A 27,961-nucleotide genomic window follows, 5' to 3' on the forward strand; every position below is an offset into this window, starting at 1 on the left:
TAAGAGTCAGAGGAAAAGCTGTAACTTTAGGTTTTTTGACAGGAGAAAGCTGGAAAATCATGCTTATTTACTTTGAGAGAAAGAGAAAGAAAAGCTGGTGAAGGAATGAATTGTTCTATAATGTTAAGTGAATATAATAATGTCAGCAATATACTGTATGTGGTCACAGGAAGCTGTTTTATTTTGCAGCATTTAAATGTAAAAATAAATAAAAGGAACAACATGGCATTCTTTAAATACATTAAAAATTGTAACTGGTTGTAAATTGCTGTGGTATAGCAGGAATAAAACAGTAAACTGAGCCGTTACTGGACAAGAATCTATTTCTATAACAGTATTGATACTGAAGTGTTATTTGCTGTGAGTCAGTAGTGAGTCACGTGAGTTTTCTTTTTATCTGCTGAAACGTCATATAAATGCTGATAATAATACAATTCTATAGCACTGAACAGCATTGTTGCATAAGTACAGTATTGCTTCATAATTATACTATAGCTCCATATTGACTCCTTGAGTAATATGTAATAGAAACACAGTAAAAAACACTATACACACACACACACACACACACACACAAACTCACACACACACACACACATACACGTATCCAGACACAGACAGAGTAGGTCTCTTTTCTGAAGTTTACATGTATATGATATTAATTTACCCTCCACAGGGAGCTAAAGCAGGTAGTCTGGGCAGTAAGGAGGGACGGCTATATCCAATCCAAGAGCCATCAGTTCTCATCGGGCCTGGCCAGACCTCTACATTACTGCTGCCCTTGCGCTTATAGCTCTCTCATTGCACCTGTCACCAGCACCTGACAGCACATTACCGGCCCCGTGGCCTAGCAGCCGGGGTCCAAGCATCGGCCCCAAACACTAGCCGTGTAAAGTGCCACCCCGCCATAATGTCATAGAGGATCGACAGGGCACACTCTTTTTTTTTTTTTTACACACGTGTCCAAAATGAGTCCACAGTGTTGCTCGGGATGATCTGGACTTCTCGCTGGAAGAGAGCTAGTAATGGTTGTGAGTTATTTAGGTGAAGTTAAGGAGGCTTTGTGTCACATTAAGATCATAATCTTATCCATCATCTTGAAGAAGAATCTCCTTGTACACACAGTCAGCAAGTAAAGCTTCACACACACACACACACACATACACACACACACAGAAGCATGACTGGGGATAACCAATGAATTGGTTTTGCTGCGTGTCTGCTTCGCCTCATCAATGTAATTGCTGCATGTCTGTCAAAGACAGTGAGTGTGAAAAAGTGTCTTCCTCAGCTGCCGCCGCCGCTTGTTTTGTTCACGCGCGCTCTTGTAAAGCGCCAGAAAATAAGTGGCATTCAGTGAATGGCGCTATTCTTCTCCTGACAGCTTCATATCTATCAGGTGACGGAGGGCCCCAATAGCCTACGCCACTCTCGCAAACATCTCTGACAGTGTGTTAAACTCCAGCCTCCGCCTTTCACTCACACGCGCAAAACCCTTCTCTTCAAAAAAAAAAAAAAAAAAAAAAAACACACTTGCATACACTCTTCCCTTATTGCCACAGACACTCTGAAATGATGAGCTCTCTCTCCTTCCTCCAGCAGTTTGGAGTTTGTTTTTCTTTTCATTTTTTTTTTCCTCTTCTTTTCCCGGGCAGTGAGAGTTCTGCGTTCTGTGGTCCTTGGTGAATAACTGCCCCCTTTAACCTCCCCCGTCAGTGTTGCTTCATGTTGCTTCATTAATTGAGCTCATCAGACGCCTCTTTGATGCCCACCCCCCACCACCACCCCACCCCAACACACACCCGACCACCAATCGCACAGACAAATAGGGCAGTTGCCATGGAAACAGTCCAGACAGACCAAAGCTCCTCTTGAAACATATTTGTGTTGGAAAAAGGGAGAATCCCCTTCTTTAAAGAAGCTCTGGATCAATTCACTGATTATAAAGAGAAGAGAGTGAGAGGAGTGAGAGAGAGAGAGAGAGAGAGAGAGAGAAGGCTAGTGGGGAAAGGAATCTGTACGCTAATTATTCCAGCTCCATCTTTATTAGGATGGAAAGAAATGTAGCATCATTGCGCGCTGCAGTTTAATCACTTTGCACACTTTTCTCTTTCTCAGCAGTCCTAATGGTCAAAGTAGTTTAGATTTATTTACATTGTGATTTACTGCGCTACTAAAGCAAAGCTTTGTCAGCAAATATCTGCTTTAAAAAAAAAGAAGAAGCTATTATTAATTAACAGCTGCAGAAAAGTTTGTTGAGAGAAGGAGTTCCAGCATGACTAAACATCATCTTAAGCACCGATGGCTTCTCTAAAGCTTTTTTTCCCCACATGGTAGTTAACAGAAACCTCGTTCCTAGATCTGCTTAACTGACACACACACAGCAGTGAGCTGTCTCGTGAATAATCGCCGCACTCGAGTCTCTTCCCTGAATAAAAGCTGTGATGCTTAGTCATGAATACCAGAGTGACTTTTTTATGATTTCTCCATTTTTATGAACATGATTTGCATTCTTTAAAAAAAAAAACCCCGCTGTACTCTTTAAGAGCATATATTAGAAAATCTAATCCATAATCACAATGCTGTTTTAATTTTGTCTGCTTTGTGTTGTATTTTCTGCTCCTGTGTTTCCTACAATTTAACTGATGTGGTAATTGTATGCTTATTGTACTTTTTATGAACATCACTTCATTTTAGTTTCCTCGGTTTTTCCAGCAGTTTGTTATCCCTGTGGATGAAAAAGGAAACTGTACCGAACATACTGATTAATAAACTGTAAAATATGTGCTTATAATAAATCAAAAAATTAATTAACAAATAATTACAATTAAAAATATATTACGAATATTACGATTAATAATTTTGCTCATTATAAATTGTAATATTAGACGTTGTATAATGCAATATGTGATGCTACAGAGTCATGTTTACAAATTTATAAATACATTCTGTGAAAGCGTAATACAAGCCCTGATAAAGTACTGGTAAGTTCTCTCTCTCTCTCTCTCTCTCTCTCTCTCAAGTGAAGCCTGGATTAATTCTTATTGTCATAAGTGTTCAAAAACGATTTCCGCTACAGTGGCCTGTGAGTTCATCAGCAGGGAAATCTCCCGTCCTTCACTGGTCTCTCTTAAAGGGCAAACTTTAATATGCCGTAATTAACGCTGACAAGATATATGAAATATATGGATTAAACATTTAATGAAACCATTCTGACTTTTTTTTTTTTTTTGAAGTTCAAACAAAAGGGTATGGCAAGGATCATCAACTAGTAAGAGACAACGACGGGAATTTTTGAGCTCGTCGTCAACTTTGTTTTATATCGAGAAAGTCCCACTTATTAGCAATTAATCAAAAGTTCTAGAAAGTAAACAAATGCAAGTAATTACAATGCAGTGCATTCAGTGAACAGATGAATAATTTAGACTCGGACGAAAGAAGAGCATCAATAATCATGACCCACCGTCCGAGCGTGGTCGCACAACCGTGAGCTCTCGGCTCCCCAATGCTATATCTCATTAGGCCGGCAATGTTAGCTGTAGGATTGCTCCACGTTATTTTTACCCGTGGATTAACATATTCCCCCACAGTGTGCGTAGCTGAGACGAACCCTTGGCCTCCCAGAGCGCCTGCCTGACCACTGCACCCTCTGCAGCTGCCCAAGTCCATGCATCTCAAAGGCTAATTCCCTCCATATTTAAATAACATATTAAAGTTTCATTGCTAGCACCTGGGCGAAGCTGTGGCTCTGCCAGAGAGGGGGAGATGGGGAGGGAGGGGGTTTAGAAGAGGTCGGTTGTGCTTATGGGGCAGGGAGGGAGGATGCACGCAAGCACACACACTCAAACACACAGAAACCTAACGCGCTAGCCGAGCAAGAGCCAGAAAATTTCAAGAGCTTCCCATAAGCATATATGAAGCAGCTTCGTCTATATGAACATTACAAATTCATACCACAGTCCCAAAAACCTAGCTGTGTCACCATGTACTATCACACCGATCCAGATCTTTACAAAATCACAGTTAAGTCAGTCACTGTGTCCGGGATGGAGCCTAATGACAGCCAAGATGAATTAATGGCTCAAAAATCACAGCTGAATTATGAAAAGGAATTTATTTTTTTCTTACTCCTGCTCATGTGAAGCTCATGACGGAGTCAAAAAACAACATTCTGGCATGAAAAATGAAACATACAAGATAAATCTAATTAGCAGAGCGCTGATATTAAAACAAGAACATCTACCTCTAGAATAAATGGTTTTTATTTTCCAAAATCAATATGGCACACTCAATAATTCAAGTACATTATTATTATTATAAAATAATAACCCTGCAAAACCTGTACACTGCTCAGAACATTATCAGGACCAGAGGAGAGGACTACATATTATAGATTTCATAATTTCATATCAAATGTCACATATTCCCACAGGAAGTAATACGGTTACATCTGTAATGGGATTTTTTTTTCTAAATACAAAAATCATACGCATTCAATAATGCACAGGAACATCATTTACACTGGACCAGTGTGGAGTATTTTTACAAGGCCCTATTAAAGAGAGTCTGAAAAATAACCTTTTCCCTGGTTTAAATCTACAGATGCAGCCACGGAGGTTAATCCAACACTTAATTACCTTGACTTGCAGGGAAACCTTTTGTTAAGGTGTTTTCATCCTGGAAGCAGCATATACCACAAATCCTCAAGGAACAAAACAAAAAAAAAAAAACAGTATGAATAAGCACAAGTAAACAGACTGGACTACATTAAGGATGGTATTGCATATCCGAGGTGTAATGCCTCTTGAGCAAGGAAAAAGAGCAGTGAAGGGGCTACAGCTTTCAGAAAAAAGTCTCAACAAACATAAAATGATCCATTATGGAGTTCTTGTACATTGTGACCCCTTTAATGGGTACTTTGTTATTGTTCTTCTGCTCCTATTGTGTAGAAAAAAAATAGTCTACTTGTACAAAAATGAAATAAAGGCAACAAAAAGAGGTGTCAGTATGACTCCCATACATTTATACGCACTTAGGAAATAAGAGAAAGGGAAAAGTCTTGCTAGGATTTTCTTAAATACATGATGTATATCTCTTTCTCCAGCTGCTTATCCGATAAAGATCCTACAAAGAATAAAGACGAGATGATCTGATGAAAGGCCCCCCTACAAACCCATTCTTTAAAATGTGATGATAAAATTGGGGCTAATAAAAATACCTTTTCCATAATCTCTCCCTTTTATCAGGGGAAAAAGACCATTTCCTTTTCCATGACTTATTCAAGGATTTCTACAACAGTGAGAACCATCAGATTTCTTAAAACACTCCAAGATCAGATAAAGGTTGAATTATTAATGTGTATGTAAACACACTACAAGGAACGGAGAGTAAAAACAAATAGACGGTAAAGACTGTTTGCAAAAGAAAGCTTGCTCATAACAGGCTCCAATTCATACTGCATGTTTAGACATGTTTTTGGATTTGATGTGATTCCAAGGTTTATTTTCCCAACTAACACGCCCTGTACACAGTATTCCCCATCTTACCCATATAATAAAGCATGAGAAGGCATATAAGCTACACGTGGCATTTAAAATGTGTTTAGTGCCATTGTTCCAGGTAATCCAGCTGTATAAGCATTTTCTCATTCCTGACTTGTTAACATCTGCCTGCTCTGTGCCTTCATTCAAGAGCAGATAGTATCTGTGCATACGATCAGGGCAAAAGCAAGGTCAGCTGAACTCATGCCTCCTGCCATGCCCTCTATTCTCAATACGACTACGGACAGTGGATTCTTTTGTGGGGTTAAAACCGCACACTGACACCAAGCGGTGAGGCTTCATCATTTCCCACAGTGTTCGTAACGATTATCAAACGACATTATAAACTGAACCATCCTGAAAGATTGTTTTTGTCGAGAAACGGCCAGGACGTCTTGTGCTCTCAGCCGGGTGATCAGCCATCTTGGCTTGTTCGTCTGATGGAATAAAAAAACATCACATCAGCATATCAAAGCTTGACTACAGCCATCCATCTAGTGTAATGTAGCTGCTTTTTATGCCTATAGAGGTGTGCTAAAGAGGTGAGGCGAGTCTTACAAAGAGGCAGTGTTGTAAGAGGCATTACGCTGGTGTGTTTCGCTTTGTTTTCTTGTCATCTCTACAAATAAGCCGGATAAATACGGTATTTTGGAGGGCTTTGCTCTAAAGTCTTTGTAGCATCTCTTTTCTATCCCCATCTGTAGCTGTTGCCTTTTCCCTCGCTTTGCTTGGACATGTCTGCTTAGATCTAGGATTTTTTAATGCCGTGCTCTGTGTAGTGGCGCTACAAATGCGTCGATGGCTGTAAACTTTTCCCCCCACAGGAGCAAGCGTTGTTGGGATAGCACCACTCTAGGGAATCCCCGACTCGGCAAAGATCTGAGGACATGTCTGCCTCGCTCTCCTTCAACTGCAAACAAAGCCCTCTCGCAGCCCATTTCACTTAGTCCTTTTCGCAGGAGTGTGTGTGTGTGTATGTGTGTGTGTGTGATGCGTGATGTATGCAGGCTGTGCCAGGATGAGACGATGTCTATTCTCAAGCCGCAATTAGCATTATTTTTGGTCAGGCAAGTCCTAAGACACCTCAAGCGCCCTCTGTGTCCCTTTGGGGGCCTTGTCCCTTTGGCTGGACCTCTAGCTAAAGGCGTTTTTTTTGTTGTTTTTTTTGAGGTATGGGATCATATGGGAGACCTCCCTCTGTCATATCCTCTCGCCTCATCTTATACATAAAATATAAAACAACAGAGGGACTATCCTACGACCTTTGCTGCCCTTTACTCCTCGCAGACACAAATGCAAACACACACACACACACACACGCATACTCTCAGAGAGCCTCAGCCTCAGTTCACATCCCCCCACTGCATACGTGCCTTGATTTATTTCAGCCAGCCTTTCACCGTACGGTGATGTATTTGCGACATCTGGCGGCGCTCGCTATATTCTTAGCTATAGAAAAGTGAAAGGAAGACATGCTGCAGAGTGAAAGAGAGCCCGGTCGAGTCGATGGACACCGCAACGAAGCGGCAGCCGCTGTCAACTAAAGTTGCGCGCCTTAAGCCGCAAGTGCTCCAGATTCTCCCCCGAAAAGCCTGCGTACCCCCTAGTGGGTGGACAAAAGCAACCGCACTTGTCGAAAATGGAAGAGGGGGGCGACGAAACAGCCATGAATCCATAGGGTCTGGAGGTCATCCTTCTTGAGATGTGGTGACATCATAACAATGGGACACTTCTACAGCCTTAGAAATTCAAGGCAATCCATTCTGCGTGGGGGGTAAAGAGAAGCATGCCTTCCAGTTCCCACACATTCAGCAGGGAAAACCGAGAGACAGAGCTATGAAATCAAGAAAGAGAGAGAGAGAGAGAGAGAGAGAGAGAGAAAGAGAGAGAGGGAGAGAGAGAGAGGGAGAGAGAGAGAGAGCAGGACTGTGAGGGGAGCAGAGACACACTCAGAGAGTGTGAGATAAAGCAAGAGAGAGAAGAGAGGGAGGGTGGATAGATGGCTAAGAGAAGGACAGTAGTAAGTAAATGTAGAGGCCTCACTTCAGCCTTATTCACCTTTTTTTCACGGCATCTATAGAAGGAGATGGCTTAATTCACCCTCATTATCTAGCCTGAGAGCTTCTCTCTCTCTCCCTCTCTCTCTCTGTCTCCCTGCACATCATATGGGAGATAGAGACACAGTATAATTGAACTGCTGGTTTATTTTGGATGAATCACCAAAGACAATAACATTGCTACATAAAGAAAAGCTCACTTTTCGTCTACAGTGTCAGGGAGAATATTTAGCACATCATTACTGAAATGGGAAAAAAATTAGCACTATATTAAAATCCCTAACAAATCCCTATCCGTATCCATATCCAAATACAGCCACAGCCTTAGCATCTTAACGATCTAAATAACACCTAAACTCAGAGTGCTGGTGCACTATGCAAGTACATTACATAAGCACTAGAGCTGTAATGAGACAGAATGTTCATACTGGAAGTGTTAATTAGTCTGGCCAGGCCAGGGATTCCTCAGCCTTCAATCACTGTGCTTTTCTAATCTTGCCCTTGCATTCAATTTTCCAAAGTCCTTTTGGTTGCCAGCCATTTGAACAGCTTCGTCTATTTGATCGCTGCTATCACTAATATCTGATGCTACTGAAAACACTCACAACTAAGCTGATCTGTTTTAAACAAGCATGTCACATGACTATCCCCTGAGGCTGGATGCCTTTTAAAACCTGGCGGGGTTTGTGTGTGTGTGTGTGTGTGTGTGTGTGTGTGTAGAACAATATTTAAGGACAGTATCACAGATGGCAAAATCCCTTAGTATCCCATCACTAATTATGCTGACTTATCAAAGTCAAATATCAGTACAGAACCACATACTTTACACTCCTCATTTGGCTTATTAAACCACACGCATTCTTCATACCGCATAACCCTTCCTTCAGTTTCTGTCTACCAAATGATCTGAGATTAAGTGCGCTGTGCTTTGAGCAGACCTTGACTTTTGTCTGTCAGGGTCAAAAATGAGTAAGCAAACATGATATTTAATCATAAAAAGCTTAGTGTAAAAATAACACATCTATCTTAGTCAGGTACAGCTGTAATAAAGTAAAGCTGAAGGAGGTCTCGGTTATTGGCCATGCCCTCTCCTGGTTCCCGTGGTGTGTGGTGTGGAGGTCGATGCCCACTGCTGGGTTTGGTTATCTGAGGAGAGCAGCGCTTTCTGGATAAGCAGGAAGGAAAACAGCAGGCGCTCTGACCTCTCTCAGACCAGGAAGGGACAATCGGCTGGCCTTGAGCCAGCAGGTGGTAGGTCTTCCAAGAAAACAGAGCAAAACGAAAAAAAAAAGCAGATGAAGGATGAAGAGTCTTGAAACAAGCTATACAAGCATACTGGCTGAAATTGAATGCTGGTCTGGAGAAGACAGAACACACTGGATTGGTCAAGACTGAAATGGACAGGTTGTGCTGAGTGACTGATTGCCTGGAATGGCTCGAGGTCAGCGCTGTGCCCGCGACGGGGAGGCAGCAATGCCCCCTGGCCCAGTGCTCCATGGCCCCACTATCTGATTAGATCTGCTCCCTCTGGCAAGAGCACCCAAGTTCAAGAGGAGCAAGAGACGGATGAGATGATTGGAGAGGGAGATAAAGAAGGAGAGATAGAAAGCCTGACAAGGAACATCTTTCATCCCGAATGGCGTTTCATAACATTGCCACAGTGTATCGCACAAATTGTGCAGGCAGACAGCCACAATGCAGGCTACCATCCGACGCCGACGCACACCATCTATAGCAGAAAAAGGAAATGACTTCTCGTAATAGAATAAGTACATCTGAGAGATTCGTTCCCAGCTAAGCTGGTCATGGATTCAAAGGCACGATCAGGATCACTAAATGTCTTAGCAGGGCAAATTCAATCCAGCAGCCTGTGCTTAACAGTCATGACAAAGCAGAGATATAGAGAAAATAAAGATGTTTGGAGGGAAAAAAGAGAAGGAAAAAAAAGGAAAGAGAAAGAATCGATTCCAGAGACTTCAATCCACCGCTGAAGAGGAATTCAATACGCAGCTTTAGTGCTTTTAGTCCTCGTCTTTTCTTTGTGTTGCGTCAAAAACAACTTGGCCTAACATAGCAAACCTGTCACATGAAGGCAATCTTTAAACCATCATATAAACTACCATGTAGCTTCATGTTAACAATGTGCTCATGTTAACATTGTAGTTTGTTAGGGAAAATAATTTTGGAAGGCAGTGAGAGAGGTCTATTGTCCCATTTGTGCATTTGTAAAGAAAAAAAAGGGACAAATGCCATTAATTTATTCATTTTATGTAATAATTTAGGAGCAATGCTACTTTGTCATGTATGAGATGCTGCTGCTGCTATAAGCCTCCACAAATGTGCTCAGGTATAAACAGATCTATTTTATTGTCTCACACACAACTGTGTGATAAAACACAAAGCAAAGCAGGTAATGAGCATATGTGGCATCAGACCTTCTCTTCATCAGCCATGAGTGAGCAACCTTCATCATCTTTCCCTGTCCTTCCAGGCCTGGCCCGATATGCTCACAGCACCTGCATGCCAATGAAGGCCCAAGAAGCCCAGGTTTCAAGAGGCTAGATGACCATCTGCCCATGGGCCAGAGTGTTACACTGCTCCAGACTCCAAATGCCCTGGGGGATCTGCTCAATTTGCTTAGGAGGACAGCTCACCTTCTCATCCACTGTTTCGGGGAATATGTCAGTGAGGCTGACGCAAGGCAGCAGAGTCCTGCTTTCTGGAGAAAGGGATTACTGATACATTATTTGAATGATCTGATCAACAGAATTACATGTCATGAAACATGCTGCTGCTACATTCATTACTCCACACAATGACATGAAGAAAGAGAATGTTCTTTACTCTTCTTTAGGTGAGCAAATTAGCACTATGTGTGTCGCTGCTGTCTTCTGCACTTAATATTCAGGCACTGCTCAGAATAGAAGACAGATTTCTTAGTAAAGCCAATGACTGTAGATGTGAATATATCATGCATCATGAATGTCTCATACAGAAAGTGAGAGAATGTGTAGTCATACAAACAAGGCCATCTCTGCTTCCTTTGCATGCTACAAATCCAGCCTTTTTCTATACCGCTTATTCTACATAGAGTCACAGGGAGCCTGGAGTCTATCCAATTCGGGATTCAGGGCACAAGGTGGGGGACAACCTAGAAAGGGTGCCAACCCATCACTGGGGGCAATCGTACAAATACACACATTCACACAACCATTCACACACTACAGATAAATTAGGGATGCCACTCAGCCTACAACACAAATCTTTGGACTGGTTAAGGAAACTGGAGTACCTAAAGGAAACCCCTGAAGCACAGGGAGAACATGTAAACATTTGCACGCAGGAATCAAACCCTCAACCCTGGAGGTGTGAGACTAGAGTGCTAATCACCAAGCCACCATTCTCGCCACACTACAAGTATTTACCACAATGTCTAGACAGTGCCTACTGGGAAATACTACATACCAATGAAAGAATGCAAGGACGTAGTGACTAGAGACTGTTATTTCTACAGGATGAATTCAATGTCAACCTTGACCCACCTCAAATTAATTACAATATCAATCACCCAAAGCTCCAAACACTCTGCCTGCATCTTCAGAACCAGATCCTTTTTGCTACAGTCTAATGCTAGTGCACAGTAGATCTCTGTCGTCTTGTCAAGGCATGTTCACCGAAGCCCAGATGAACACTGACAGGCAGAAATCCTTCTAATTATCTGCTTCTGGCCCCGGATGCAAATGGCTGGGTGCTGACGGCGCTGCTCGGTGACTGGCAGCGCAGTGACACTGGGGGACCCACTGCCTGTCAGTGGCCTCACTCTATCCAGGGACACCAGGGTGGCTTTGTCAATCACTGGCCAGACAGATTATGGCACTGATGGAGCTCATTTAGACAGCTGTAAATTAGGATGGTAGATTATTGCAGATAATAGCGCATTAAAAAAAAGATTGAGAGTGATCTGGATTTTAAAAAGCCGATGGATCTCAACGGATCCGGTTTTAGACTGCAGAGAAGGACTCTTCTGTTAGGAAGTCATTTTATTAACACTAATAGAAGTGTCACTAAATGAGTTAACCACACTGCAGAAAGTAAATTGTTGACTGCATTGAAGTATGACTCTGGGACTGCAAAAAGCTCTTAATAGTTCACAGACAGAGAGAGGGGGAAAAAAAAAGCCCTGGAAGAACAGAAGCTGCTAATGTATGAAATTCCGGAGATTTTTTGGCGTATCAGGCAAAAAGCAGAGCAGACAGGAAGATGGCGGCCATGCTGCTTGACAGTTGACTCTGTTCGATGTGACTTTCACAGTCTGCTGGCAGTTTGTGTGGAAGCCATCACATCTGTGACTCAGAGTTTGATTAATGAGCCTTTCAGCCAGCCTCCGCTGTGTGAGGTGGGGCCGCGGCCTTCTCCTAGGCTTCACTGATTCACCAGCCTCATATACACACAGAGAGACACACATACACACACACACACACACTCAGAAAGCACCCTCTAATACACAGTCCTAACAAATTCAGGATTAGAAAAGTGACTGAGAAATACAAAAAACTTTGCTACAAGTAAACCGACGAGCACAAAACATAAAGGAAGCTAGGAAGGGAGAAAAGACGTGTCTTTTCACGAAGTGTTTTCAATATGACAACCTTAGAACCTCTCAGCTGCAGAGAAAGGCCAAGGTGATGCTTTGACAAGTGAAGCATTTGCTTTTCCCATAACACATAGGATTTGCAATCCTCTTCAACTCTGACAGCTCTGCTCACCCCTCTGCCACAAAACGCTTCAAATCCATAACAACACAAACACGCTGCAATCTCTTAAAAAGTGAAAAGGTGCAGCAATAACAATTATCCTCTATATACCCACCAGGACACCACCCCTAAATGAGCTGATCAGTGTCTGTGGACAAAGCCCCAGCATTTTGACACATTTGTTTTTATTTCATTCCCTGGGAAAGAAAGCTTACCATATGGCCATCATTTGGAACAGATGGCAGTTGCCCAATGGTGAAGCACACTGCCCATCACTGCAATTTAGAGCACTCCATTTCAGATCTGAAACTGCCATTTTGCTCAACAATTATTTGCCTGGGCAGCAACTACAGCTTGTAGAGTCACAGCAGTGCGAGTGGTAAAGATCGACCCAGGTTGTTGACCTGAGAGGTGCAAACTCAAGGCTGTTTGATGCAATGTATTATTTCAGCGAGAATAAGAGCACAACAAAATCACTGAAAGGACAGTTCATGTAGCAGTCTAGTGTTAAAGAAAGTGCTCTCTCTTTATGAAACATTGAGAAACAAAGGCAGCAAATTGCTGGACTGACACAGAATACAACTGAGGGTGTTTTTTAGCAGTTACAGCAAATGGAGGGGGGAAAAGTGTGTATCAAAATTAATTAATGCATCTACAATGAAACACATTCCTAAGCCAAGACAGGGAAATGTCAAATTAAAGCAGGCTGCAACAAAATACTGCCTCATATGAAAAAAAAACATGACAGAATGTAGGTAAAATCCTGAAGAACGTGATAGCAAAATATCTATCTTATGTATTAAGATACGTAATCATATAACAGTGAAATACACTCAAGTTGATAATGTACAGAATATTCATTCATTCATTTTATGGTCAGGTTCAATACAGAAAAGTAGAAGACGTATACTCGTTCATTATCTAAGGCCAAATTTCGAGTATCGGTCCATCTACTAGCATGTTTTTGTGGTGGTGGGAGATACACACAGACACTGGGAGAACTGTGAAACTCTACAAAGTTAGTAACACAAGCTCAGGAAGCTCAAATGAAAGATCCTGAACTCTTTTTGATTTGTTTTTACATTACATTCGACTCAAAGAGAGCACTAGAATATTCCATCACCTGTAATACATCAAAAAAAGATTGAGACCAAGAATTGAAGTGCTTCTATGTAGAAGAAGCGGTGATAATGATTTGATAATAATGGTTGATGATGATAATGGTTAATGATTTTATCCCATCACTGGAAACTCACCAGCTCAAATCACACAGTCTGTATTATCCATGGCCAAGTGAGCATAACTAACTCTACTGTACGGGTGTAAAGAATGGACTTCCTGTCTCACAACCAATCACATGCCTCTGCCTCTTATCTTATGTTCAGCTGCTTGTATGAGCAACAGTCCAAAACAATGTAGTGTCTTTTATCTGTCTTGGACTAAAAATGTGTTTGACTTCACTCCCCCATCGGTGTCCATGCTACGACATGGGTGAAGCAGCCAGTGTGTGGGAACTGGCAACAATTACTTTGGAGGTTAAAAAAAAAAGGTTTAGGTACTCCCACCTGAGAATGAAGGCGAAGTGCATCCTTCCATGTAAATGGAATAGTGTCTCAGCTATAAGCTGTCTATCAGGTTAAAGTCATTGTGCCACTGATCCCCTTAACTCTGGCTACAGTCTGATTGGGTCATGTCAGAGTGTAAGAATATGCTTTTTCTCTCTCAATCTCTTATTCTCGGTGTCAGTTGTGAGTCTGGGGAATCAGAGACTCCATTAATCAGCTCGGCTCTGCTGCAAAGTTCCATTTGAGAATGATTTATGACACCGCCAGCAGAGACGGCCAAATGACAGGTGACAAAGAAGGACACCCACACCTGTGTAAATCTGCTGTCTCTCTCTCTCTCTCTCTCTCTCTTTCTCTCTCCCTAATCTCCCATCTGGTTAGGTGTTGCAGTCGAGTTGGCGCTGAAAGTTTCTCAGAATTAATGAAGTCATATCAAGCAAGACTTAACAACTTAGAGTGTAAAAGTCCACCACTGCCCACTCCCCGGACTCTTACGTTTTATATAGCCGAATATAAGGTCAGCGCTTAGAAATTATCGAGAGAGCTAGACTGGACTGGCAGGTATAGTAAATATGTAAGGAAAGGGACAGCGAGATAGCATGGAAGGGAGAGCTGGAGAGATAATTGAACGAGCAAGCGCAAAGCACAAAGCTAATGCTGATAGTTGATAGTCTCTCGAGGCAGTACCGGGATACGTGAAAGCAATGTTTCATAAACTCGGCCTATTACGCTCGAGACTCAAATGAAAGTGACAGAAATAGACATAGACTGGGACATCGGTCTGCAGACCTGTCCCTGTTATCACTCACTCCAGTCATATAGTTTTCATCACATGCATAATACACCCACAGTCCCGCGAGAGAGCTTCACAGACGAGAGAACCTGCACAGTTCTGCGCCAACACAGACTTCTAACGTCCTTCAAAAAACGCAGGCACATAAGCAAGCGGCAGAGAAAAACAGGAAACACTTCTCAGCTCCGAGAGATCTGCAAAAATTTAGCCTCCTATAATCCCAGTCGTTCATTACATGCTGTAAACCTGCTTGCTGTGAATAAAGAGAGCTCTAATGAGGCAAGCCACAAAGATTTGGACTCCTCTTTCTTCACAGGATTACACCATATTATATAATATTTACTCTCTCTCTCGTCTCTCCTCCTCTATCATTCCTCCTTCTTACATTCCCTTTTCTACCAACCCCTATCTCTCTCTCTGCCTCTCTCTCTCTCTCTCTCTCTCTCTCTCTTGGGAGGCCATGCCAGTCTGCACTCAAAGTTCAGTATTACCTATTCAGCACCATTCATGAATAATCCTGCAGTAATGCCTGGGAGACAGAGTCGAATGACAGTATCTGTTTTAAACACATGTGCAACAAAGTGGCACAAGGGCGAGCAGGGTGGAGAACTCTTGTGCACACACACACACACATACACACACACACAGACACACACACAGGCACACACCACCCTTATTAGGAACACCGTCCTTGGCAAGACAAGCTGCTTGCCCTTTGTTCGAAGGCACATGTAAAAATGAGGGCGGTTTGAAATGGAGCCTGTGTAGCTGCTAGACAAGGTGTGAGGGGCCCTTATGGCAGCCTGATAGGCTTCAGCGTGACAGCTCAGAATAGAGGTCTGGAGAGACGGATGAGTCTCTGCTGCCTGGAGAGTCACCCCGTCCCATAAATATTTATACTCCGAACAAGCCGAGGATGAGGAGGAGCGAGGAGGAAGAGAGCACAACCTCAATCAGGTTCCACCTGAAGTCGGGCCACGTGAACGTACACCGGCGACAGTAAATGACTTGACTATCGGGGTGTATAACTTAAAAACCCATGGGAAAGCACGGCTGGGTAATGTACACGTCTCATCAAATACAGCACTTATAAGTAATGACGGTCTAACCTTGTCTCATTCACCTTTACTGCCTCTTTCCCCTCGTTCTCCTCTCCGGCAACCTCCGACTCCATTTAGGGGGAAGAGGCACTCCATCACTGAGAGAATGTGTATAGAGAAGGATGCCACCTACTGTGGAAGATACACGGATTTCTGGAGGATCTCCAAGCTGTTGGGGGGTTACAAGGCAAGCTGGCCACTGCACCACTGCCACAGGGCAGTTACTGAGCATGAGCAGTGGGCAGATGATCCACAATCAGTTCACTATCAATCACAGATTTTTTTGCAACAGTGGGTTTTTCAAAGGTTATACAAACTTTTGCCTTTTTTTGGAGTTCACTGATCTAAAGTGGCCCAGAACAACACATGCCGAGCCCCACTGACTCATGTCACAACTTTTTGGACTGTTAGAAGGTCCTAATCAGTAATCGGGTCAGAGATCATGTCCCGGATATATGTTTTTCATTAGTAGCTGCTTGGAATTAGAAAATAAATTTCTACTGAGATTTGTAAACCAATCATGTTTAATTTTTATGTTTAAATGTAATGCACATCCCGATTGAGTGACGTCCTTCAATGCAACAACTATAGAGCATGTTCTCGAATCTCACTGCCTGCTCCTCATCAACATCACAGCTCATCCCAGTGCATTTTTAGAGACAGATTCATTAATGTGTGTGAACAACAGACGCATGAGCAACACAAACCCAGATTTGTGGAAACACTGATGCTAAAACGCTGCAGCACAAAGTCTGTATATAGTATGTCTTCTGTTATACACAGCGAGAGACAATAAAGCCCAATCACATAGCTGATAAATTTTGCCTTCAGCTACATCAAAAATTTATAGGAGAGAATATGGAATATTGCTACACAGTCACCCCCTATACTGGATATATATTGTATTAATGCATTTAACTAGCTGTACATTCTTACATGACATTAGCTACCACTTTTTAGCATAATCAGTCATGTTTCCAGGCAACTAAATCCTGGGACTGGGCAGCACACTGGAGCTTTCACGTACCCGCTGGGCTAGCTAATGGATTTATAATTTGTCCATGCCTGTTACATTACATTCTGCTTACATTTTCCTTTGTCTCATGAGTCAGACTTCTATCTTAACTAAACCTGGCCTACTTTGATTGACATTGCAAACAGTGAAGCACATTTACTCACTGATTTTCTGAATTTCTGTTTATTCTAAAGAGGGTCACAAGGAACCTGGAGTCTATCCCAGGGGACTTAGGGCACAAGGCAGGGGACAAACTGGACGGATGCCAACCCATTGAACATACACTCATATTCACACACTACAGACAATTCTGAGCTGCCAATTAGCCTAAAAATGCACATTTTTGGACCACGGAGGAAACTAGAGTACCCAGAGGAAAACATGCAAACTCCATGTACACAAGGTGGAGACAGGAATCAAACCCCCAACCCTGGAGGCAAACATGCTAACCACTGAAGCCATACTGCCCACCTCATGACTAACATATGAGTAAAAAATATGATATAATGCCAGGAAACTCTTCAAGCCAGTGTTAAAGTCTGAAAGTGTGTACCTAATCAGCTGCCTGCTTAAGCTTGTTACTGCATTTACAAAAGGAAATCAGATGAAACAGACTTAACATATGCGTCACATATGTTCTCATTCTAGTTTTGCACAATATGTTCTCCGCTTAAAAAGTTGATAAAATTGTGTTAGATTGTGTAGCCATTTGCTACACGGGTCCATCAATAATGAGCGCTGTAATTTCTTCTCCGAGCATCTTCTCAGAGAGTTTATGTTTTAACTCATCTCAGTGCTCCCCGACGCTATACACACAGAAGCAAGCAATCAGAGACTTCCTACCAAATTGCATCTGCACTAATGAAAACACACACGTTTACACTGACAAGAGGGATTCCTCCATGTCCATGCCATGTATAGATTTCTGTGAAATGGGAAGCAGGAGAGAGAGAGAGAGAGAGAGAGAGAGAGAGATCAAGCACTATTACCTGTTAGCCAGCAGATCTGTGAAGGTCACCTGACTCACTCTGAAGGCCGGCAGCAGTTGGGCCCAGTCCCACTCTCTCGTGCTCATAGCTGACTGTTGACAAATGTGCAGGGAGTATTGTTAGTTATTAATCAGCGTTAATACGATCACAAAATTACTGCTCCAGCTGGGCTGGACTAACTAAAGAGGAGGGGGTCCTGGACGAGGTCTCTCCGACAGAATCTATCTATCATGTCTGCACAAGAAGGTTTTTATTCCAATAAGACAGCAATTAATTTATAAATCCATTTGGTGAAGGATGTAGCCATCATTTATAAAAAGATAAATCAATTTTGGTAGAGGAGCCGTTATTCTTCTAGCTGTTCAGTGTGGCAAGTTGCCCAGCGTTTTTTGTTTTTTTCCCCTGTTTCTGAGCGAGTGAGTATGTGCAGACTGGCCCTTTGTTAGCAAGGCAAATAAAAACCTGATTGCTTTGATTGCCTAAATGTCACTCTTAACTTCAGGCAGAGTTTTTATTGACAAAAAGAGAAGAACACGGCAGCCCCTCCTCCTCCTCCTCCTCCTCTTCTCCCCAGCCGGCTGACTGATGGCTCGTCACTGTTTTTTTCCCCCTTTCCCTCCCCTCCATTTGATTTGATAAACCGCACAGCCACCTGAAGCTGAGGAAGCTTTTTAATCATCCTCTTAATAGGGTGCTTTATGCAAAGCAATGCAAACGCTTGTGATAAGCAGAAAAGGATTACGAGTGCTCCAGCTAGCACACAACAATGGGTGAAGTATTAGCCTTTGAGCTTAGGTAACACACACACACAAAAACACTTCTACCGCAACAAAAGTGGAACAAAAGTACAAAGTTCTCCTGAAGATTTCTTTCACTGATTGACCTTCAAATCTCACGAGTGCAGAACTTTCCCCGTCTTCAACCCGAAGCCTAAAGAAGTTCAATGAGACTGAAATATCTCAGAATTAAACCCAACATATATGACATCGTCCACCCACAAGAGACAAGGTTTTGTTATTTCATTCTTTCAATTCAGAACCACCTCATACTTCATGAGTTCACCTCTCAAGTGTTTTCAAACTTTCACCTTTTTTTTTTTTTTGAGAACCTTTTTTCAGCGTTTATTCTTTGTCTCCCCCCTTCATGATAAAATATTGCAGTGGGACCGTGCGACCTACAGAGAATCAGGAGTTCATCCCAGAAAAGCACTTTAAAGTTCCTCTCTGGTGTTCACCTTGCCAGCTCGGCTCCTGTGGCCTTGAGGAAAAAGCTCTCGCTTAAGCACGAAGGCAGGAGGGAGAGAAATAAAGCGAAAAATAGTTCACAGCATAAATGAACTGCTTTAAAAAAAAAAAAACGAGAAGGGACCGACACGCCACATGACATGTATCTAGAGAGGACAAAAAAAGGCTCCACTTGCATCACTTGTATTGTATTTGCATGGAAGTGAACTTTGGGAAGACGCCGAAATAAAAAAAAAAAAAAGACCAACCTGATCAAATTTAGCGTGGCCGACATGGTCAAAGCAAAAGAGCGGGTTGAAGTGGGGCGGACTGTTTAGTGCATTCGCTGCTGAGGAGAAGAGGACAGACGGTTGTCCCTCGGGAGAAGATGTACTGTCTGCAGCAGGAGCTAGCTTGGACCTTAACAAGGCCTGAAAAAATAAAATAAGCAGGAGAATGTCAGAGAGAGAGAAAAAGAGAGAGAGAGAGAGAGAATTGATGTTTTAAAGGACATTTATTATAGTTGTTAAAGCGTTCCACAATAATCAGATAAATAAATGACAATTTAATTAGATAGATAGATAGATAGATAGATAGATAGATAGATAGATAGATAGATAGATAGATAGATAGATAGATAGATAGATAGATAGATAGATAGATAGATAGATAGATAGATCGCTCTTTATCAGAGCTGTGGTTACCATTAACGTTTATGGCTTCCTTTTTGATCAACCTTATTTTTCCTGCTGATGTGCTTGGCCCAGAATGGAGAGAGAGAGAGAGAGAGAGAGAGAGAGAGAGAGAAAGAGACAGAGAGAGAGAGAGAATACTGTGGCATAAGTTAAATAAAACCCTCTAAAAAAAGACAGCACGTGAGGTCTAAATGATTGAAAGGACAAAGATAGTAACGCTCATGCGAACCAGGATGAGTCTAGACGTACATTATTATTATTAGACTACATTTCACAAGCACCCATTAAAATGGTAAAATTAAGCAGGAATCTCCACAGGCCTACTGAACACACCAATGGACAAATGAGTACATCTCTACAATTATTTCATATCCAATTTTGGAAGTAATGGACATTTCTTTTCCTCTCTATTCCCTCAGTAATTGGCCCGACAATGGTAGAAATTAATCAGTCTTAATCCAGAATAGGCTTTGAGGACAGAGATATGTATAGATGTGACACGATGAAGCCTGTCACTTAAGACTAACAGAAATAGTGCAGCGGTCACAATGACTGACTCTTCTGTTGAGCAGGAGCAGAAGACAGGCTGGGCAAGACTCTGAAATGATCTTACTGCTTACCGCTAAACTCCACTCAAGTCAACTCAAGTGGTGGAGCAACAGGTTTTTAGGAGAGTGAAGATTCTCTTAGATTGTGGAGTAAAATAAAATAAGAAACTAACAAAGGAGCAATACTCGTTTCACTGATGAAATAACATCATTATACCTTTGTTAGAATGTAACACACACACACACAGATTTATCATTAATCGTTAAAAGTGATGTTTACAGGAGGATTTCAAGCTTTAAAACACAAATGGAAAATAGAAATAGTCTGAAATCAGCACGTCCAAGTGTTTGATTCTTCTTACCTCACAGAAATAAACCAATATTACCATCCAATTATCTACTTATAATTACATTTAATATCATCAGGACTGTTATTTCCTATTAGCACCCATGTTATAGAAGCTATAATCTCTAACCACCCTCACTTTAGTTCAAGTAAAACTCGAAGCCAGTGGCTTTGACTCTGATTCCTCTGCCCCCAAAAAACTCAGTTAGTACAAATCTTATGCCTCAGATTTCAACAGGAAGGAAGCTACTGAAGAAAATCTTGCTGTGACTTTAACCCTGACTGGATCTATTCCAATACCTAGAGATAAATCTAAATAAATATTAAACTTTGTCATTTTTATTCTGAATTTTTATATTTCTGTAAAGCTGCTTTGAGACAATGTCCATTGTTAATAGCGCTATACAAATAAAATTGAATGAAATTCCAATCTCTTCCTCAGTTTAATTGCCGGTTCCATTAAATCCTACAAATATTTACGCACTCATTCTAAATCAGAAAGATGGAGAGACAGACAGACGAAAGGATAGAAGGATGGAAATGACGATAAGACAGACGAATCTGCCTTACAGTAATAATGCTCAGCACATGTAAAGCTTGCAGTCGACCCAGTTAGTGCTGTGTCTGTGTGTACTTTTCCTCTTTACTTTTACGCTTTCAGGTTCCATGTTCCATGTTGAGGTGATTGAGGTAAGCCTTGTTGTGGTGGCTGATATAACCTGTATAAGAAGTTCTCCTTGAGCTTGCACCTTCTCATTTTAGTTTCAGTTACTGTTTATTTTGACCCTGTGCATTCACACACTTGCTAGTACAAGACTTCAGCATGTTTGCGATTTCGTGAATGACATCACCGATTATTATACCAGTATATACATTATTATTATACATGTATACCATCACAAAAGTTATGATTCTGCTCTCTCAGGTGTCTATTATTTCTTCTTAATAAATATCTGCTCTAGATTTAACCAATAGTGTCACCTTCCCTTTATGCTGCATCCTAAAACCAGGTGTAATACTGGTTTAGATCATTAATCAATATCTTCTACCAATCAGAATCGAGCATTCAATAATTATAATAACTGCAATAACAGATTTTAGCACAGCTATGCTTTCGCAGGATATTTTCTCACACAGTTGTCAGGGGTTGCTCCAATCCTCGAAATGCAAAGGCTGTGTATGTGTGTGTGTGTCTGTGTGTGTGTGTGCCTAGAGTTAAGTGTTAAACTCTTTTTGCCTGTGGATGCAGCGCTGCTTAATTGCTTGGTAAAAACCAGCGCATGCCCACCTCATTGAGCTGGATGGTGTGATGGATCTGCCGCAGGTTCTGAATACCACCTGCTCCCTGGCACAACTCCAACAGCACAGCACACATTTTCTGCTCGGCCGGTTCACTGGGTCCACCTCTATCCTGCACCAGGCCACTCTCCACACGCTCAAATGTGCTGAGAGAGAGAGAGAGAGAGAGAGAGAGAGATGTATCCATGTAAACAGTCTCTGCTTATATAGCATGAGGAACATGAGCTGACAAATAGCTATCAGATGGGCATTGCGAGGACAATTTAGCAGTGTAACCAACGCTGAAATGTTGGCATGCTGCCTATAACACTTTTTACATCTTTTCTTCATTCTATCATTGACTAAAAAAAACACAGGGAACACACAAAAAAATGGAAAAATATTCAAAGCTACACTATTTGTACCATAAACCTCCAGGTCCATACCACCCCTCGACATGTCTCACCTCACATCAAGCTTAAAAAAAAAACAAAAAAAAAACACCTTCCTCCCTCACCTGCTGTCACTGTTTTTCTCTCACTTCCCCGCCGTTTTTTTTAAGTAGTCAGGCAGTGAGACGGTGAGTGCTGGCTGTCAGGCGGCCGTTAGTGGCACTGACATTGAGGAGAAGCTGCCGAGGCCCTGAGCAGGCCACGTGTCAGCACCTGGGCCCGCATCCTTCCCTGTCCATCAGTGTGCAGGTGAAGCAAATGATTGGATCCAGTCAGCAGCTTGATTAATGAGAGGCTCGGCGGATCCAGGACAAGCTATCAATCACGTCATTAGAGCCAATGTGCCCTGAAAGAGGCAGGACACCCCCGCCGCCGACCGAACCCACTGCATTCATCTTCATCTGTGTATGCACGCCGTCAAGCGCTGCCAGGGTCACCATGATGGAGAGCAATCATCTTCTCCTCTACAAATTACTTTGCAAAGACAAGAGACTGCGCAGGGGTGTGTGCATGTCAGTGTGTGTTGACAAGTACGGGGGGGAGGTTTTTTAGGGAACGCGCACTCCGCCGCTGCACTGTACGCTGATTGTTTACAACACAAACAGTGCTGGAAAGTGAAGGTTATTTTAATGAATAGTAATGGATCTCTTGACTGTCTGAGACAGGTGATACATAATCACTCTTCCTAGCTTTTTCTATCCTGCCCCTTTCTGCCCTCTCTTTTTTTTCCTCCCTCTTTCCTGTCATTTATGGAAAAACATTTCCAGGAATACTAGCAGTAATGTACCTTGTATTTTTTCCCTCTATATATTTCTTATATGACATTAAATCATTTGAAATAAGGCTAATTACTGAATTATTTAAGGAGCATTGTTGTGGTAGAAGTTGTGGTAAAAGTTTTTGCATTAAAAAAAAAACAGACTAACAATATAAGCAGTGATGTCATTTCTCCAAAGACATCAAGCTGCCCTCTTCTCCGAAGTGATGTGAGCAGGGTCGCCGTTGACGTTAAATGCGGCATTAAATTCATGATCAAACAGGATGCAATTTCCCTGAATGTAAACTGCTCATTGATTAAATGACTGAACTTTGAAAAACTCAGCAGAGCAAAAGTCAAGATAAGTCTGGTTTGAAATTATACATTAACATATTGGCGCATACATGAGAGCCTTTTTTTTTCCTCTGGTATATTTTCAATTGCATTAAGTTAATCTGTTTTACTGCAAACAAATTGAAATCCCTAGAGCTACATTTTCAATCGCATAACATTAACCTTTTACTGTAAATGATTAACAAATTGCTGTGTTTCAGACTAGCGCTCAGAGCTCACCTCTCACTGCAGAGCTTGTGTGCTTTCTGCAGCTGCATGGAGCTCCACTTAGGCCTTTTCTCCTCCAGACCCTGCAGGATCTTGTGTGTGATGGGCTTGGGCTTGCCCTTCTCCAGGCCTAGGCTCACCTGCAGGCACTCAGACAGCTGTGCCAGATGCTCTTTGACCCCTCTCTCCAAGGGCTCAGTAGATACCAGCTCCAGGGTCTCACCATTCTCCAGACCCTGGCACAGGAAGCTGAGCAGCGCCCGGATAAGCAGACCCGTGGGCCTCAGCTGTCTGCTGCTCTGGCACTGGTGCTTCTCAGCCGTGTGGAAGAGGAAGCGGACCGGCAGAGGGATGGAGGAGACGCAGGATGGGAGGTGGGTGAAGATGAAGGAAAGAGCCTGGATGGTCAGACTAATGGTGACTGTATTTAATGGGAAAAGAAAGGGATATTTATGAACAGGTTATAAAAAGTAAAAAGAGTCAGTTTGGTTAAACAATCAAACAAAAGTAAAATCATGAATAGATCTAACCTGCAACTTAGAAGTATCGCGCAGCAAAATGAATTGGAATTTAATTGATGACAATTTGAACTTCCTGGATTAATTAATCCTAATTTAAATCACTTTATTTAATTTACATGTTCAGAGTCAGGATTGTGGTGCATCCAGAAACAAGGCATGAGGCAGGAAAAGGCAGGAACTGGAAGCTCATATTAGAAGGTTCAGCTCAAATCACAGCATAGCCAAGCTGCCACTGTTAGGCCTTTAAGCAAGTCCCTCAGCTAACACCAGCCCTTAACTCTCAACCTTAACTCTAACTACAGCTCTGGTCTGTCACAGAGCACCTCTCAGACACACATGCACGCACAGCCTGTCCACCTATTGTCACGCTTTTGGGAGGTGAAAGGAAACTGGACAGCTCAGAGGAAACCCACATGTGCACAGGGAGAGCGTACACAGGAACAGACGGGAACCTGAGCTATGGACTGAACCGGAAATGCTGGAGCTGTGAGGCACTGATGCTGCCTGTGCCTCCCTTTTATTCATGTCTGGTCCAATATTTTTTCTGTGTTTATTTTGAGCTTTATATTTAGATATTTATTTGGTCCAGCGGCAGGATCCTGTGCTCTCACCACCACGGCCTGGCCTCGAATTCCTGGGCAGGGAACCAACCTAGCCACTGAGGGGTTAACTTTCGGTATCGGCCCCAAGCCCGGATAAAATGGGAGGGCAGTGTCAGGAAGGGCATCCGGAGTAAAACCAGTGCCAAAATCAAATATGTGGATCGGATGATCCATTGTGTTGACCCTGAACAGGGAGCAGGCGAAGGACAACAACATATTTAGACATTTATTCAGTTATCGTCACCATTAAATGAGTTCCAATTTGATTATGAGATTTATAATATACACAGAAAACAATATTCATTTAACCATGAAATGATAGAGATATGTGACTATTAATGTTTTTCTTTTGTTCCTGAAATACTGAAATAAACAAATTGATCATGACTGCTAGTTTACCTGTTAGGATGTTTTAAACAGGATGTTTATTGTAGATGGTAGTCAAGCTCCTTTAATTCCTAAATCAGATTGTGACTGTCTGGCTGATTTCAGACTTTACTCACTCTTGCTGCTGTCTTTCGTCGTGGCCTCGTGGGGAATATAGTTCCACTCTTTAGGAATCTTGGCCTGTACACTTTCAGGAAGCGTTTGTCTGAGCAGTGGGCTGGGACGTTCTTCACATGCCTGCATCATGCTCACTAAGTGTCCTAACAGGCTCTTGATGGGTTTGTAGAAGACGTCTCTGACACACTTAAACAGCACAGGCTCTACGTTGGCTGAATCTGTCAAAAGAAAATGTGCAAGTTCAGTTAGTTACAGTGTAAAATTGAATCTGTTCACTTATGGTAATACTAAATCGTTTGTGCGGTTCGTTAGAGCTGACTTTAGTTAAATTACACGGTTAATTGTACATTTTGCTACAGCGTAAACAAATACAATGGCCAAGATGGATTCAAATTAGTCAAGCACATAACTTTCCATAAACCTTAAAGTGAACTCAACAAACCAGGTGAAAGCGAATAATGAATATATGTGTGTGGCAGTAAGATAAAAACAATCAGATGTTGCTGTGAATAAATTCTGGTACGCAACCAAGACATCAGGTTTTGACCTAAATTGTGTGTTCCTGCTTTTCAGTTACTTTGCAACCTTGCCTTGGCATCTACCTGAAAAATCAAATGAGGTAAGATGCCAGATTAAAACAAAATGCAATAAAAAAGAGCAGGAAATACAGTCAGTCTGCTAGTTAAGTGTACTTTGCTCATGATTTGATCTAGTTTTTGGAGAGGTTTGTGCTACAGCAAAGCGGACATAAGCTCAGTTTATAATCAGGTAGCAGCTGTCAAAATTTCAGCAACGCTCCTGCTCCTCACTTCATCATCAAAACAGAGAAGAACGCTTATACACTCTGTACAAACGACAGAGGAAACAGTTTTAAAGTGTAAATCCTGCAAAGAACTTTTATATCAGGTGATGAGACAGGAGAGTGTTGTCGGTGATGTTGCTAATGAAAGACTACTCATCTAAGAACTCATGTCCCATTGTAAAACTTTTAGTAATATGCAGTTCGACCTTTATGTGTATTTAGGATACGCCACATTTCATAGAAAATAGTAGAAAATGTTTACATTTCCCAGCAGCCACACAAACCTGATGTCAGCAGAAACGGAGGCATGTTCCTCCAAACTGTGGAATATTACATTAAAACCCGTAAGCCCCTTCTTTTTGCTATTTCTGTGTTATGAGGACAAGGAGGGGTCTCGAAATACACAAAGATGTCAAGCTAAATTAACAAAGACTACAAAACTAAAGCAATATCCTCACTGACATTTCTGACAAGTCCAATTATGTCACTTACCAAATGGCATGCAGACAAATCCTAGCACTAAGCAAAGCTCATCATAGATGCCTTTGTTCTAGCACTGGATTTCATTGGTCCTTCTGAAGTGAGCCCAATCAGCAATTAAGCCAATTACGCCTCCAGGAACGTTCAGTTACACACAAAAAGCAGGGCGCACTCACAACGCGCCCTCCTTCTCCCTCTCCTAGCATACCCCCCTCTCATTTGTCTAATTTATGCAACAATAATTACCCCTCGCATGTAATAAAAACACAAAAAACGAGTGCTCTGGCTCGGCAGGAGTCCGGATTAAACCCCCAAATCAAAGGCAGTTCCAAAAGCAAAGTGTCAGGCCGTAATTGCAGTCTCTGTGTCAGTATGCTAAATCAACGTGCTAACCATTAGCACAACAGGGAATATACATGTAGCAGCTTTTGTCGAAACGGGGACAAAGAAACAAGGTTAAAATGGAAATGGCAATAAATAAGCAATCATAGGGAGAGTTGAAGGTTTAATTATGGCTTTGATTTATGAGGAGCCTCTCCTGTCCATGCATGTTACCAACTAGCCTGCTGGTCAGATTTAATACTCGGGTAATTAGGGACACAGAAGACTGGACGAGGCATGAATAAGACTTAGAGCAGAGACTTTGTAGCTCACTTGATTGTGTAGAGGAAAAGAGTTGCTCCTTTTTTTCTTCTTCTTGTTCTTTTTTTTTTATACCTGCTAAACTGCAAAAGTGGTCCCATAGGTGTCTTCTGTCCAGGTAGCCCTCAAGCACTCGCGCTAGAGCCCTGGGGACGTTGTTTAGGGAGGACAGGATGGCAAAAATAGCTTCCACAAACTCAGCAGCAGCTTCCTGAGCCTCAGGGGACACTTCAACCTTACTGTCCAAACACAGATCTGAAAACAGAGGAGCCAAGTAACCAGTTAACAACTTATTCTCCTGTTTCCTCTTGGGCTTTGGTGATGGTGTGGGATGATATAGAGACGGCAGTGTACGGAAACATAAACACATCGAAAGATTCTGCTTTATTAACATAGTATGAAGATGACTGGGTTGAATATAGGACATGGTAAATTGTCGGAGAAGCGCTGAGCGGAAGTACATTTAGATTACCCTGCGGACTTTCACAAAGCACACTGGAAGAAGAAAACCTATCCTGCTCTTTATTATGGTACCTGAGAATTTAATAAATTGCTGGTACACACTTCAAGGCCGTTTACATCTAAAGCTTGGAGCCCAAGTAACAAAAGGCTCTATAGGAATTGTGGGTAGCCATCTGATTTTGTAGATAAACATTGTCTGATCAAGGACAGCGGAGAAAAGGGTTGTGATTTGACAGAATGTCCTTGTACATTTCCTGTCAGTCCTACACGCCTGG

At 42.1% G+C, this 27,961-nt stretch overlaps 1 protein-coding gene across 3 annotated transcripts in view; it reads right to left on the bottom strand.

Moving 5' to 3' along the window:
• kiaa0825 (KIAA0825 ortholog) overlaps nt 1-27,961 on the bottom strand; it is a 119,266-nt gene that overhangs the window by 44,910 nt on the left and 46,395 nt on the right. For all 3 annotated transcript variants that reach the window (XM_058375578.1, XM_058375579.1, XM_058375580.1), the window contains 6 exons: nt 27,300-27,479; nt 25,300-25,518; nt 23,686-24,094; nt 21,914-22,070; nt 19,306-19,467; nt 17,814-17,905 (listed from right to left, as the gene is read on the bottom strand). In XM_058375578.1, the coding sequence (XP_058231561.1) occupies nt 17,814-17,905; nt 19,306-19,467; nt 21,914-22,070; nt 23,686-24,094; nt 25,300-25,518; nt 27,300-27,479 (1,219 nt within the window). The remainder of the gene's footprint in view (nt 1-17,813; nt 17,906-19,305; nt 19,468-21,913; nt 22,071-23,685; nt 24,095-25,299; nt 25,519-27,299; nt 27,480-27,961) is intronic.

Source organism: Hemibagrus wyckioides, linkage group LG22, assembly GCF_019097595.1.
Source record: "Hemibagrus wyckioides isolate EC202008001 linkage group LG22, SWU_Hwy_1.0, whole genome shotgun sequence".
NCBI lineage: Eukaryota > Metazoa > Chordata > Actinopteri > Siluriformes > Bagridae > Hemibagrus > Hemibagrus wyckioides.